This window comes from Thermobia domestica, chromosome 13 (assembly GCF_964235325.1).
Source record: "Thermobia domestica chromosome 13, izTheDome1.hap1.1, whole genome shotgun sequence".
Taxonomy (NCBI): domain Eukaryota; kingdom Metazoa; phylum Arthropoda; class Insecta; order Zygentoma; family Lepismatidae; genus Thermobia; species Thermobia domestica.
The window spans coordinates 169553520-169569567 of NC_137466.1; the positions used below are offsets into that span (position 1 = coordinate 169553520).

General features: G+C 37.7%; 1 protein-coding gene across 2 annotated transcripts in view; it reads right to left on the reverse strand.

The window, feature by feature from the left end:
• The window catches only part of mTor (serine/threonine-protein kinase Tor), a 144408-nt gene extending 136550 nt beyond the window's left edge, over positions 1–7858 (reverse strand). Inside the window, exons 1-3 of one of the 2 annotated variants that reach the window (XM_081736855.1) lie at positions 7609–7858; positions 5530–5635; positions 2472–2601 (exon numbers count right to left, since the gene is read on the reverse strand). In XM_081736855.1, coding sequence (XP_081592981.1) covers positions 2472–2601; positions 5530–5622 — 223 coding nt within the window. In that variant the 5' untranslated portion in view covers positions 5623–5635; positions 7609–7858. Of the gene's footprint in view, positions 1–2471; positions 2602–5529; positions 5636–7496 lie in introns of both variants that reach the window. The other variant, XM_081736854.1, reaches the window with a different exon arrangement.
• Positions 7859–16048: the final 8190 nt, after the last annotated feature.

Sequence of the window (16048 nt, forward strand, 5' to 3'; positions counted from 1 at the left end):
TTCTGATGCAGCAGTTCCTGGTCAACAGGGGTGTTATGTCATTCAATCACCCACCCTACTCCCTAAACTTGTCTCCCTCAGACTTTTTCTTGCTCCCCAAATTGAAATTAGCCCTAAAAGGCCAGAGCTTTTCGGACATTCAACGTAATGTTACGACCCAAATGAAGACCGACCTTAAAGACGAGTACGCCAGAAGTTCCTACGACTTGTACACTTGTTCCTAGAAGTGCATTACCACCAACGGGGATTACTTCGAAAGACAGTAAATGCTGTTTCAGGTAAGACAACAATCTATTCGAAATACACACACATTCACCGAACTTTCTGAACAGAGGTTATAAATGTAAAGGAAATTGTTTTTGGAACTATTATGTGTTCTTTCCTAATGAATAAATAAAGAAATTATTATTTCACGTTGAAAAGAAAGGCATACGAAGCACGTGCAGTAGCACCACGTTGAAATCTGACATAACTCCATTTTTTTTTTTTGGGGGGGGGGGGAGCGGGAACTAACAATTTTTAAAGTTTCAAAACCAGAATTTAAAATATAATCGTCTCAATTTGTATGTGCTGTTTAACTTTATAATTATCTTATTAACAGTAACAAAAGCATCAAAAATATTACAAATGCAAGAAACCTACAGAAAGTTAAGAACTAATTTACTAAAACAACTTTATCTGGGTTCGGGATTATATATTTCAGAAGTGAAAATCTGGGATCCTATGCTTTCATCTTTACAATGTGCGAATTAAAAGGATCAAAGCTCCATTCGCTTCTTTGAACTGATGTAGTAAATATAAAAACCTAAAAGAATCTATTTAGCAAACAAAAAATTGATATATTGATATAAATAAATAAATAAAAACAAACTCATATTATGGAGATGTTCCTGTCGATATGAGTTTGTCAGTTTGGAGTACAGTGGTTTTCAAGTAAGCTTTTTAAATAGCTACTGGTTCAACAGTATCCATCTGGATTTCATGGTAAGCACACTATTCTCTTTAGAATAAATCAAGCTTTTAAATTTAATATGGCGCATGTCCGTATGACGTACGAAGAAAGGAAAATTTGGAAAATTTCCCTGAAAAAATACTTCTTTGCAAGTTTGGCACCCCTTAGAGCGGCACCGAGTGAAAGTACATAAGCTAAATATACTCTGAAAAATACGTTCGGGTATTGATAATGTTTGCCCCAAATATCATGCCCATATCCCTAATAGTGATGTGGAAAAAAATAATTCCCAATGCTGCCTGAATATACAAAATATCAAATAAAAACTGGGAAAAAATATGACGTAAAATTAAAATTTTAGGTGCGACGTCTGACTCCTAGCTTTTTGACACGTTCTACAAAAGTCACGCTATATGCAGTAACCGTTCAAAGAACAGTTAGTGAAATTAAAAAAAAAAAAAAAAAACTTCTAGTGAATCAAATAGCTTCTATCCGATCAACAAAATACAAATGAAGGGTGGGAGGGAGATGGGTAAAGAGAGGGGGAGGAAGGGGTTGAGATAGCCAAGTAAATTTTTACATGTTTCGCAATGCATCACAAACTCTCACAAATACGCATCCTGCTCCTTATAATACTTGAGTGGCGGGATAATAACGTCACAGAAAATTACTTGAGTCATATGAAACAAACCCGCTTATATGCCCTTTCACTGTGACGTCACATTCCCCAGTCTTCATACTCGGGCTACGTAAAAACTTGTGATATATTTTAGTAAATCTTAAAAAAAAAAAAAAAAAAAAAAAAGTGTCGACTGTAAATCAATATAAGACAAATGAAAGGAGGAAATGGAGAGAAAAGGGTTGGGATGATACCAGTCGGGTAATCGATCATGCAACCTTACAAAGACGTAGAAAGATGCTTTTCCTTCACTATAAGGGTTATGACGTACCAAAACAGCAATGAAGTAAAAATAGGTAGGCAGGAGATATCTCCCTCTTCCCTCTAACGCCATCGCCCTACCAGTGCTAGTACCACATAGAAACCCATTACATTACATTCAGTTATACAACAGTTCTCCCAAGAACAGGTGGAGCCAAAACATATAGGTTTTGGTGCAAACATGGGATTCTACAGCCTATCATTTAGGGAACTATCTCCATCGCATCACTCGGATACGATTATTACTCCAAAGGGTTAAGTGCTTTGTGCTTTGAGCTGCTATATCCACAAATTGAATAAAATTAATTAAAAAAAAAAAAAAAAACTTTCCCTTATTCGCCAAAAACCGGGATATTTATGCGTTCCGAAATTAATTTCGGGACGCGGATGTCGATTCCGATACAATCCCGAAAATTCCGAGACGTAAACCAACCGTAACTTAGGTATAATACACATAAAGGGGTTACCATACTTAAGGACCCTTTGCACAAAAAAAGCATTAGGAACAAAAGGAAAACGGCACAATAATATGGTACGTTATTCTTGGTTTTATGAATTAACGCATTTAACTTAACATACCTATTGCTATGATTCCTCCTTTCTTTTCATTCACATCTGAGCCCGAGACCATTTCGAATATATGATGATTAAATTCATCCATAAATGACGTCAGTTCTTCAACTGACAATTCTCTTAGCTCTGTCATCACCTGGAAATTGTAAAATAACAAAGAACATAAGTTTTCCAATTAACACAAAGTGTCCTCCACCTTAACTTAAGTGTTGCACAAGTCGTATAGCACAAATCACAAATCGAAGACACGTCATATACACATAGGAAACAGCAAAAACTTACGTAAGTATCAGCTAATTAAATAAGCCCCTCTATTCTCCTAAACCTCAGTAAAACAATACTAAAGAAGAATCAATTGTAGCACGATCTATACATACTTTCTAATACAGTTTCCGTATATACATAATTGTTAAGTCCCAAATTGAAGATGGACAGAGAGAGATTTGTTATAAGATATTCAATTTCAGTTGTCTGAAAGCATACTCCTATGATATTTTTCGCTATAACAGAAGTTGCAATTCACTCAGTCGTTAATGTGTTGTGCGCAATGACAGATATAAGACGATAATTAGAGAAATCAACCGATTTTTCTTTACACCATACAGTATATAGGTATGAATTCTTTGAATCATGTCACCATAAATTAGAGTGCCACTAGACCGCTGCATTGCCCACTCCATTGACTAGCCTACACTTCCACTGTTGAGAATAGTGCTCAGTCATTCACACTCTGACTGATTCCGTTTCAGCATCCGTTCTATTAACTTATTTTCATATACCTTTCGTCGACTCCGCTCATCACCATTGATGCATAAGCGTCGACTTTTTACATTATTGAGTGCACTCATATAATGGTAATTTTTCAGTCCTTAGAAAAAATACTACTACTATACTTCGTTAACAGTAAAAACGTATGTGAATTTATAGTCCAATAACAATAAATAATTCGACATTGACGACTGAAAAATATTTTACAGGGAGTAATTTCTCATATGTTTTTTTTCGGTAATTCGAGACCAAGAAAGTATTTAGTTTATGGGCACAGGATTAAAGTAAGTCGATTTTCCATCTCCACATGATCTTGCCAAAGACGTAAACAGGAGGGTACGCATTGTGTGTACTGGAATTCATCAACCCTTCAAGCTTTCGTTGGGGTAATAAATTTACAGTTGTGTTTTGTTGTTAACAAAGTAGACCGCTGTCTAAAGTGTTTCAAAACAACACCGAGAACGTTTGGGAAGTGATTCCTGACACCAGTTGTGTTTTGTTGTTAACAAAGTAGACCGCTGTCTAAAGTGTTTCAAAACAACACCGAGAACGTTTGGGAAGTGATTCCTGACACCAAGATAAGACAAAAAGTATAGATTATTTTGGATGCACAAATGCTTCCTTTAGGAGTTATAGGCTGCGGAAAACTTGAAAAAAAAAAAAAAAAAAAAAAAAAAAAAAAAAAAAAAGAAAAAAAAAGGAATTTTAAAAGTCCATAGCTCCAATACTATGGGACCTACCGTAATGGGTCAAGGTTTCACTTTGAAACTAGTATGCCCTATCCAAATACCCATGTTTCAGAATACTGCGATACTTATGCAACAATTTTTATAGAAGTAGTTGGTGAGTACTTCAAATTATATGCCCGTAGACAAACTCCCTCTACAAAAATTGTTGCGTGGGTACCGCAGGATTCTGAAACATGGATTTTTGGATAGGGCACATATTAGTTCCTAAGTGAAGTCTTAACTGACTACGGCAAGTCCCATAGGTTTGGAGCTATGGACCTTTAAAGTTCATTTTTTCATGTTTTACGCAGCCTATAGCCTTAAAAGGAAGCATTTGTGCACCCAAGTTGGTCTATACTTTTTTTCTTGTCTTATCTTGGTGTCAGGAATCACATCCCAAACGTTGTCAGTGTTGTTTTGAAACACCCTGTATAGCTTAAGGCTGAAAATTTAGCATTACGTGAATACACGTACCAACATACCAATGTGAAAATTCCTTAACAGTCACGTACTGATGATGACGACGACAAGAAGTCAGGAAAACATATACGACGAAATTAATAAAACAGGTCCTTAAGTGGGGTTGAAGGTTAGAATTTCAATACTAAACACACACCCTATCAGTTCATTTAGTAATAACATAGTGTATACATTATACATTAATGAATACCTACGAAAGCTTAATTAAGTATTATGAGATAAATTAGGAAAATTAACCAACTCTTCTTCACACTATAGCATCTATAAAGTGCAAATTTGATGATAAAAATACAAAGAGTGATTGTACGTGGAATTAATTCGTGTCTTCAGTTTATCTTACCGGTGTGCTAACCAATATGTTTTCTCATTTCAGTCGCGATTTTTCTCTCTGAATTTTCATTTGTCACAATGGACTTTAACCTCAATACATGTCACTATTAGTTTACTCTTATTCTATACAATAACAGTTATACCTACTTCTCGGGTTGACTGAAATTGATCTGAATAAATAGGTTATAATGATCCAGCGGAGACGGAGACTGAAATCAAGAGGCAGCGTTTGGTATCTTGTACTTTTAGAGACTTATATTTAGTGATTTTCAAATAACTAGTAGCAATATTGCGTACGTGACAAGATAAGGAGATTAATAATTTCGTCCTTAAGCTAATTATAAGGGTAAAAAAGTAACAAGAGGGCTTGGAAATAGGAATATTACATTTGTATTAGTAACAAATGGTGGACAATACTACAGTCTTCAACATTCTGAGAAAAAGTGCGTGAATTCTAATAAAAGAAACTTCTATGACATAAAATAGTGTCCCGGTTAAGTTTAAATATTATACTTTCTAGTAAGTTACGAAGTTTTTAAAAGCCTGTTTCGATCGTTTGAAACTAGGTATGCTATAGATCACTACTACAATATTCAAATTCGAATTTAGTTTCACTCACCAAACTAACGTCGTGGATTATGTCACGTTTGAAGATGATCAAATAAAACTATTCTGAATTAAGAAGTAGAATTTGTGTATGTAAGTGAATAAATACGAAAAAGCATAACAAGACGCCGCAACACACTAATTGTACTTACATAATGATACAGATCCCTGGCTGCTTTCATTCGAACATCAGCGTTGCGGGATTTAAGTCCCGTCACGAACTGCTGCATTAGTGGATTGGACATGGTTGTGATTTATCTGAAAAAGAAAAGGGGAAAAAATATTTTATTTTGCTCAACGTTTACAATGTAAAACAACTGTTACATATGTGCACGAATAAGGATGACTGTAGTCATATTGTTACGGCTTTTATAGTTATTAAACATTATTCAGCATTATGGTTTTCATAATTCTACGAATATTTTAGTTTATTTGCCATTTAAGTGAAAACGGAAAAATACTAATAACAGTGGAATCTATTTTCAACTTACGTATTACACAGATTTTATTTTAGAGTTGTTTAACTTCTTGCAGCCACTTGTTGAAGTGTTGCTTTTATTTTAATTTATCGTCCCGCGATTATGCCCCGAGACTAAGAGACACTGAGATGATGATAATGAAGAAATAGAGAAGAAACGGAAGAGAACATGCAATAGTGTTTGTCCACCACAAAACCCATTTGGCGCGAGCTGGGATCCAATTTAATATAAATAAAACAGAGTTTGTTCGTCTGTGTGTAGCCTGGGGACCAGACGAGTGGACCGAGAGTTACCAAATTTTGGTCACGGGTGTCTTGGTCCAGGCCCCAGACCAAGACGAAGCGGTTTTTTTTTTTTTTTTTTTTTTCGTTCGTCAACCAAGAAACTATTTAGTCATTTATACCAAAAATTAATAGGAAAATAATCCATTAAGTGCTGTAGAGTAGATCCAAAAGTATTGAACCTAACCGAAACTAAACTAAACCAACCTAAGTTACCCTCACCTAATGTAATCTGTCTTTAAATGCTGGGACCTATTCTGCGGCAGAAAGGTTGAATTTATACGTAACAAGTTTCGAATAACATATGTGAATAAATTCTAGGATGCTGGTGTAGTTTTGGTGCAGGTAAAATTCATTACTTTGCATGAAAAGATATGTTTATAAGGAACAAATTTCTGCAGGCGACAGAGTTATATACAAAACAGCACAGCTGTATTTTAGGTTTACAAATGTAGGACTACTACTGTAAAATCATTACAAGTGCTTTACGAGGGTTAAAATAAATGAAAAAAAATATCTTTGAGTTTTACATCTCACGGTTATGCCGGTTAGGCTAAAGGAGACGGTGATTATGAGAAATGAGTGAAATGGTGGAATGAAGAAAGTGGGAGGAAACGGGAGAACCGACGTACACGGTGATTGTCCACCACAAAGTTCACTTGGCGGGAGCAAGGTTTTAACCCGGGACCCCATGCACCAGAGGTGGACGTTCTACCACTGAGCCACCGTGGCCCCCTAAAATAAATGAGTGCATATGAAGATGACTCTATTAGATGCTATTTTCCACTGCCGATGTATTTCTTCACAGTGGACTACAGTAACAAGCTGTATTTTGTTACTACAAGGGGAGCGTTACTAATATGAAACCACGGCAAGTGCTACTGAAACTTGCTTTCCACTACCCTCGCTTACGCGTATATCTCATCATTAATAACACACCCCGCGCAGACCCACCGACTTACTCTGCCCTCACTTGGTGTTAGATAGCATTCGTCCTTTAAAGTGGCCACCCAGCACAGATGGGTTTGTTTCTTGCACTGTAGTTTTTATGGTATAGATCTGGAAGACGTATTTATACACAAATCGTAAAAGGATTGTAATTTTTTAACAATTACTTGTGGTGTCCCCCTTGAATATTATCCATGCCAAGTGCGATTTTTCACGTCGCACAGAACAAATCTAATAGAGAATACGAACAAAATTAACGAAAGAATTCTATTTTTCAACAATTCTTTCTAGTGATGTGCCAAAAGTAAACAAGTACGAATTCTAGAGCATGTTGATGCTTATTTAAAGAAGAAAAATCTATTACAGCAAGTATCAAATAAAGTAACATCATATAAACAAAACATGAAATACCTTCTCATGAATATTTTTAAAGAATCCTTAGTACATATTAACTTCTCAAATGTAATTATCAAACAATTATTCTCATATCTCAAAGGAAAAAGTTATTGCCTGTTAACCTCACATGATAAACAAAAACATCCTTGTAATTAATAACAAGCGCAAAACTTCATCAAACATCAGTCTGCAAACATGCTCTGTCGTCTTTGGTAAATGATCATAGAAGTAGATTTATGAAGAAATGGTAGGCCTTGTACTGAGGGCAGTGGCGATTTCAGAAGATTTCGCTTGGGGAATTCATGTCTTTCTCAGAAATATAGTTCCAGGGGGATGGCAATCCACAATTTGTGCAACTTTCTCCACCCCTGGAGCTAAGATAAATTAAATTGCGATTGCACATCCTTCATCGAATAGTGTCCTAGCTAGTAATTCTGTACTAGCCTTTGCAAAAAAAAAAAAAAAAAAAAAAGTGTACTGCAACGCAACGCAAATACTTAGATGCGAGTAAAATGATAGGTCGTAATGACCAGTATTGTCTTGTTGCTTTTACATAAAAAAAATAAACAGTAAGTTTAATTCTTCTCCTAATACACACACACACACACACACACATATATATATATATATATATATATATATATATATATATATATATATATATATATATATATATATATATATATATATATATATATATATATTATATATATATATATATATATATATATATATATATATATATATATATATTATATATATATATATACAGTTGGTGATCAGAAAAATGGAAACACCTATAGTTGGCAACACGTCAGATGTATGGGTTGCCAGTGGTGTCGTGGCGCCCGCAGCGCCAGACCGCTGGCGGTGGTGTGTTAGGTCGGTCTCCATACTACGTCAGGCGCAGTAGAACAGCAGTGTCTAGTGGCTGCAGCGGACGGAGGTATTGTAAAATGATAGACCTCTCAGATATTCATAGAGGGCAAATTGTTGGTACGCGGTTATGTGAAGTGAGTGTGACGGCAGTAGCAACTGTGTTAGGTGTGTAGCGTGGGACAGTGTCGAAGGTGATGACGGACTACACAACACACGGGAAAACCGCATCGGGGAAGCGGAACAGTGGGCGGAAGAAAATCATGAGTGACTGGTCACGCCGGGTATTAAAGCGCATTGTCACGCAGAACCGTCGTGCCACTGCGGAGCAAGTGACGGAGGAACTCAATCAGCACCTCCCCCACCCTGTTTCGACAATCACAGTCCGCCGCGAATTACATGACATGAACTTACGGGGTCGTGTTGCACGGGCCAAACCGCTCATCAGAGACCATAACGCTTTCGCACGCCGCAAATGGTGCCGCGACCATGCAACTTGGACCGTTGAGGACTGGAAACATGTGATATGGTCGGATGAATCATCCTTCACCCTATTCCCAACCACGGGCCGTGTTTATGTGTGGAGAACGCTCAAAGAAGCTTATGATCTGCAGTGTCTCCGCCCAACTGTGAAACATGGCGGCAACTTGGTGATGCTGTGGGCCGCCATATCATAGTTTTCATTGGGTCCTGTGGACACACTTAGGGTACGAATCACTGCCAACGATTATGTCACAATTTCAGGAGACCACTTGCATCCTATGGTCCGGATGTTGTTCCCGGACAATGACGCCATCTTCCAGGATGATAATGCACCCATTCACACAGCTGGCGTTGTTGCAGCGTGGTTTGAGGAACATGGGGATGAAGTTCAACACCTCCCCTGGCCCGCCCAATCCCCAGATCTCAACATAATTGAACATCTGTGGTCCATCTTGAAAACACAACTCCGGCTACGATTTCCACCTCCATCCTCACTCACAGACCTGGCCGATGCCCTGCACGAGGAATGGTGTAAAATTCCACTTGCTACCATGCACGACCTCTATGCCTCCATCCCACGTCGCATCAAGGCTGTTCTGAAGGCGAAAGGTGGCCCGACACCATATTAATCTGGTAAGTTGCAATTTCGTTCAGGTGTTTCCATTTTTCTGATCACCATCTGTATATATATATATATATATATATATATATATATATATATATATATATATATATATATATATATATATATATATATATATATATATATATATATATATATCGGGTGTTGCAAAATAAGTGGTACAACTCTTGGGAGGTGACTCCTGTCACTGAGACAAAAAAAAAGTTATCTTGAACTTTCGGTTATCGGACATAGTTTCAGATCTACAAGGTGCCGAAAGCGTGGGAAAATGACTTTCAGACGTTAATAGTTCGGAAACTATCCAACGTAAAGACGGCGAGTAAAACATTCACTGCAGTGTTGGGTAAGTTACTTGTAAAAATGTAACGCGTTACAAGTTACTTTACTTTCTCTTAAAATGTAACGCGTTAGTAACGCGTTACTTGCCTCAAAAAAGTAACTGTTACTTTACTTCGAAAGTAACGCGTTACTAACGCGTTACTTTTAGGTCCGAAACTTTAAAAATGTGAAAAAATTATAACTTCAATTTTTCGTACTATTATTACTACCGTTATTATTATTATTATTATTATTATTATTATTATTATTATTATTATTATTATTATTATTATTATTATTATTATTATTATTATTATTATTATTATTATTGCACGTTCTGAATCGCTTTATGTAAATGCAAGGACAAATTTTTACTTGATATATGAACATTTTCATATAATGTAACATTGATAAAATGCCATACTGCGTTACTCGTAGGGATGGACACGAGCGAGTTTTATTTGAAACTCGATTCGACTAGAAACAGACATCTTTGAGCTCGACCCGAAAACTCGACTCGAAAAATTCCAACTCGACTCGAATTGGGGTTGAGTTTTGAGTCGAGTCGAGCCAAATTCGGTGTGTAGTTTCGAGTACATTCTTCAAGTATATTACACAGACAGTATAATTATTATCAATGACACTACTACTACTAAAACTTATTATTATTATTATTATTATTATTATTATTATTATTATTATTATTATTATTATTATTATTATTATTATTATTATTATTATTATTATTAATTATAACAGCACTGTATATAAAAATGAAAGATTCCCGGCGGGAGCTCATGTGGTTCGGATTACACGTTAATCAGTAGGTCCACGTCTCATATAGCCTCGCTGCTGAACGGGACGCTAAACTAAAGTCAACTCAAAAATGAAAGATAGGCGGTTTGTATTTGAATACTAATAAACTAGTTGATTGCCAACCTTGGTAGTCGTGAAGTCTAGGAGTCAAGGACGTTGTTCACGAGCTTCTGAATTTGGGTTGCGGGTCCAGGTTGAGTATTCGGGCTCGAGCCAAACACTATTAAAAGTTATAGGGCACTGGCCAAATATCTTCAAATTGTTCGTCCCGGGTTTAGGATTGTCAACGACTCGAGCAGCTCGGTTCACAGCTCATTCACCATCGACCTGAACCGTGAAGTGAGCCGAACCAACAGCTCACCCAACCGACTCGGCTAGAGCCCTCGGCTCAGTTAAGCCGAACTGAGCAGGCGGCTCATCTCTACCAAGCCAGCTCGAGCCGATGGTTCACCCCAAGTGAGCCGGCTCGAGTCATTTTCTCAGTTGAGCCCAGCCGAACCGAGCTGAGCTTGATATAAAATATCTCTTGTGGTCTCGCTATCGAGACGAGACGAGATGAGAGCAGTGTTCCCTCTCATGAGCAACACTAAAAGTATTCCATATTACTGTTTATCTTATATTTCTCATGGCTTTCGTTTTTCAGTGTAATCAGGCTATGATTTCAAGACGAGTTAAAACGAACGAGCCATTTATCAAACTCAACTGGACTTGAAACTCGACGCGAAAAACTGAATCGGCTCGGAACTCGACTCGAGGATATTACCTTTGACTTGACTCGAAACTCGACTTGAATTTGAGTCGAGTCGAATTTTAGCTTGACTCGTGCTCATCCCTATGCGTTAGAAAAAATGGTTGCTTATTATTATTCTGCTAAACTAATTATATGATAATAACAATGTTGTTATGTAAAACTAAAACTGCAGAATATAGAGAAACATTACACTACAACTAATAAAATGAGAACACATGAACTGGGAGTGAATCAAAACTTGGCAGAAACTCTAAAATCGATACATGCTTTTTAAAGCTAGTTTCAAACTCTATAATCAACGGGACTCTAGGATAAGCAAACTGATCTAAAAGAACTTCAATATTACACACCATCAAAAAACTATTTTCTAGTAATGAAGTAGCCTGCTAATCAGAACACAGTTTATTCATATGAACCCCTTACTGTACATATTTTGTTATGGCACCCTACTTGATAAATATTTCCCGTCGCGGCACTTCAGACACTTTACTTTTAAATTCTGACCACCATCAACCTCGGCTTTTAAGAAAAAATATTCTTTCAAATGTTCGAACGGTAAAATATTTTCGTTCTCCATCTTTATAAAAACAACACCAATCAAAGTAAAATAGATTAGAGGTATCCTTGCACTCCTAGTTCACTCACTGAATGTATTGATTTGGAGCTGTCAAAATCTACGACAAAATCTTCTAGGTGCTTGCAATCAGTACACGTGATTTCCCTAAGGCTGTCCTCATCTTCCAAAAACAGCAAGTGGCACTACGAACTTATCTGTTTCTCTGTGTGTCTGTGACTGTCGGTCACTGACATACGTAGTTCATGCTCGATTGTTTCATTCTGAGAAATTCACTTACAGGAAAGAAACATTCGTTTCCGACAAAAAAATATACATATATTGTAGTTACTCATCCGAAATGTAACGCGAAAAAAGTAACGCAAACCAGGTACGTTACTTAAAATTTTGTAACGCGTTACCGTTACAGTTACTTTGGAAAAAATGTAACGCGTTACTAGGAAACGTTACTTGCGTTACGTTACTTCCCAAGACTGATTCACTGAAGAAGTCATACCTGCTGTATTGAATTTTGCATGTTTCAAAATCCTACCATACACGCGCAAGGGATTCTCCAAAGGAACGTAGGAAGTCCCGGATAATCTGCCAAATGAAAATTGGTCTAAATGGATATGAATTGATAGGGTTTCTACCAGGTAACAACAAATTGTTTGTATTAAGTCGATATCTGGAACAAATACAAAATGGCAGACACCTTCAAGCCCGTTGTGTGTGGTTGCATAATCGCCACGTACGGGTGCTGGCCAACAGTGAAGTTCTGAGTATTAAGTGTAGCGAATTTGTACTCAAATGCTCTAGAAAGACATCTGGAGTGTCGGTAGAGAACAACAGATGAAGCAGGGTGATTCACATGTGTGGAAACATGTATCGAAAAATGCCCAGAAATGAACTTATACTAAGGAAACGTGAGTTCAAAGCGTCGGAAATGTAAAAGTTAGCGTCAAGAACATGAAAGCCACTGCCAATTCACCAATAATATTCCTTTAAACCGATGCAATATGATCTTCACGGTTGCATACCAATAAGGATGCAACAACTGAGACCAGGTTGAAATTGTGCAAGGGGACTCACTAAGAAACTGGGTAAACTAAATGAATGTCACTAGTGGGATCGCATGATCGATATTGAAATGTGGGCAATGTGTGTGTTGATATCGACATGTAGCTAATTTCCAAATGTCAACATGTCCCACTACTGCTGGGACACCGTCCTACGTGCGAAAAGTAGGAAAATAACTACTCGGGTCTTGAATCTGAGGCCGTGGGCTCCCAGTAGTATTGGAAACTGCTACCACGCGAGCGAAAGCGAGCGCTCTAGCCCTTAGGCTTTGAGGGAGCCTCACCTTCTCTGTATTCATTTTTTTTAGGAGTACGCACTTTGTTTGGCAAGCGCTCTTGTACAGTTTCCCGACATGCTTGTATGTTTCATTTTGTTACTTCTACTGCAGTCAGTGCTTTAAGACGTTTCTTCCTATTTCTGATGTCGTTTTATTTTCCATGTGTATCGTGTTCCAGCAGTAGTGTTACATGTGCCAAATTGGTTCATTTTCGTCTTTGTCTTGGCATGTGCACTGTGTGTAAGATACGAATTTCTGGAGGCATTTTCATATATTTCGAGTATGTCATATGTCCCAGAAGGCGTGGGACATGACACAAGTTTGTTATTTTCACGCTCTATCAGAATTTGAACCATGGATTAACATATTTCTTTTCATATGTTTTGACTGTGGGACAATGTCCCAAACAAAGAGGGACATTGATACATCGTGTTTTAGTTACGTTCTACCAAAAAGTGCACCAGATGTAATAGCAAAATGTACAACGTTATTTTCCTAGTTTTCGCACGTGGGACGATGTCTCAGCAGTAGTGGGACATGTTGACATTTGTAAATTAGCTATATGTTGATATCAACACACACATTGGCCACATTTCAATATCGATCATGCGATCCCACTAGTGACATTCATTTAGTTTACCCAGTTTCTTAGTGAGTCCCCTTGCACAATTTCAACCTGGTCTCAGTTGTTGCATCCTTATTGGTATGCAACCGTGCAGATCATATTGCATCGGTTTAAAGGAATATTATTGGTGAATTGGCAGTGGCTTTCATGTTCTTGACGCTAACTTTTACATTTCCGACGCTTTGAACTCACGTTTCCTTAGTATAAGTGCATTTCTGGGCATTTTTCGATACATGTTTCCACACATGTGAATCACCCTGCTTCATCTGTTGTTCTCTACCGACACTCCAGATGTCTTTCTAGAGCATTTGAGTCACTAGCGGATCCAGAAGGATCGTTTGGGAGGGACGGTTCGCTTCCTGGAAGATGAACGTAGCCTCAAGATGACCAGAATTCTAATTTGCAAGAAAGGGAGGGGGTGTAAACCTGATTTCCAGATTCCATATTGGGACCCGAACTTGTATTGTTTTTTTATATGAAAGTATATACTTTCTGTAAATTTAAATTAAGTACACACTTCCGTTTTGGAAGCGAGGCGGTGACATGAATTACTTCACACATAGTCACTGCAATATATCAGATGCACTGTCTTGCACAGCACTTGCATAAAAGAAAGTACTGTATTGACGATGGCCTTCATTTTAACGAAAGAGTGTACAATTTGCTCTAATAATTTATATTTTGAATAACAATTGCCGGACAACAGTTGAAAAAAAAAAGAAGGCTCGGTCTACACAAAAGTAGATAACAAAAGTATATACCAGTATGCATCAATAATGATTAAAAAAATTCATCTATCTCTATATTTGTGGGGGCCACGAAACATAGTATAATTATAGCTATCCCTACAACAACAATAAAATTATATTATACTAGCCTTCGCCAAGGTGGAGCTTTGCCCTGAGACCCCCAATTTGCTCGTTATACAGCCTCGCAGCTCGCACAATATAGCAAATGCTCACTGGCGCAAATCTGGGGGCATGAGGAGGACGCCCCTCCAATCTTGGAACTGGGGGAACTACCCCCACCCCAATAATCCGATTTGAAATTTGTCTTTTGGGGAGAAATGTGATGATTTGTGTCCGATTGCCACAAAGGAAAGTGAGATGAAATTGATGATCCCCCCCAGAGTAAGCCTCAAATATGCCTGTCTCCTAATGTTCAAGAAAACTCTGCTCTCCAGAACCCTACACAGCATTGTTTTGCAACGTCACAAATATTTTGAATATCGCTTTAAAAAATATGGGAACGGTCTTACCCGTTCCCCCCCATGTTGAAGACAGATTTGCGCCGCTGCAAATGCTCCTACGTGACACTGTGACACAATATTTCGCGTTCTTCCTTCTGTGCTTTTCATATACAATTGAATTGAGGTGAAACTCTGTCATGAAATTCAAACACCTCGTAAGGCATTTTAGTGAACCACCTCCACCTCTTTTCCTTCCCTTCTACGTTAAGTGGCAAAGAAACCCGCTCAAATACATTTTGAATTATTTTAAATAAAAAATCAAATTACCAACTTTTATATTTCTAACCATAAGGGATTCTGAGATATGGACATCTTATAATAATACAGGGTGCGGCACGTAAAACCGGCCCGTAAAGTGAACACATAAAATGAAATGTAATATATTGAATATGATTAACTACAACACATAAATGAAATGTAATGTATTGAATATGACTACTCACCTTCACAGCAGGTGCTGAAAGTGTCCTCCGCCCACTTCAACACACATGTGAGCACGATTGAGGAGATTCATATATACCCTTGTCAGTTCTTGTGTTGTAATGCTATTGGTGACATCCTGGATCCTGGTCTTGAGTTCTTCAATTGTGTGTGGATTTGTTTCGTATACTCTTCCCTTTAACAGTCCCCATAAGTAAAAGTCACACGTGGACAAGTCTGGTAACCGAGGTGGCCACAACATTGCTCAACAGCCATGAACAGAAATGCACCCTCTTCTGCAGGTCAGGCTCCTTCAGTTCTTGTACAACACTTATCCGGTACGGTTTTAACTTCAGTCCCCTTAAAACACGTCTGCAACTTCTCTCACTCGCATAAACCTGTTGACTCAATCTCCTGGTTGACTTTCGAGGACTTCTTGTCATTATCTCCTCCACCTGCATCTTTAATTCAGGTGT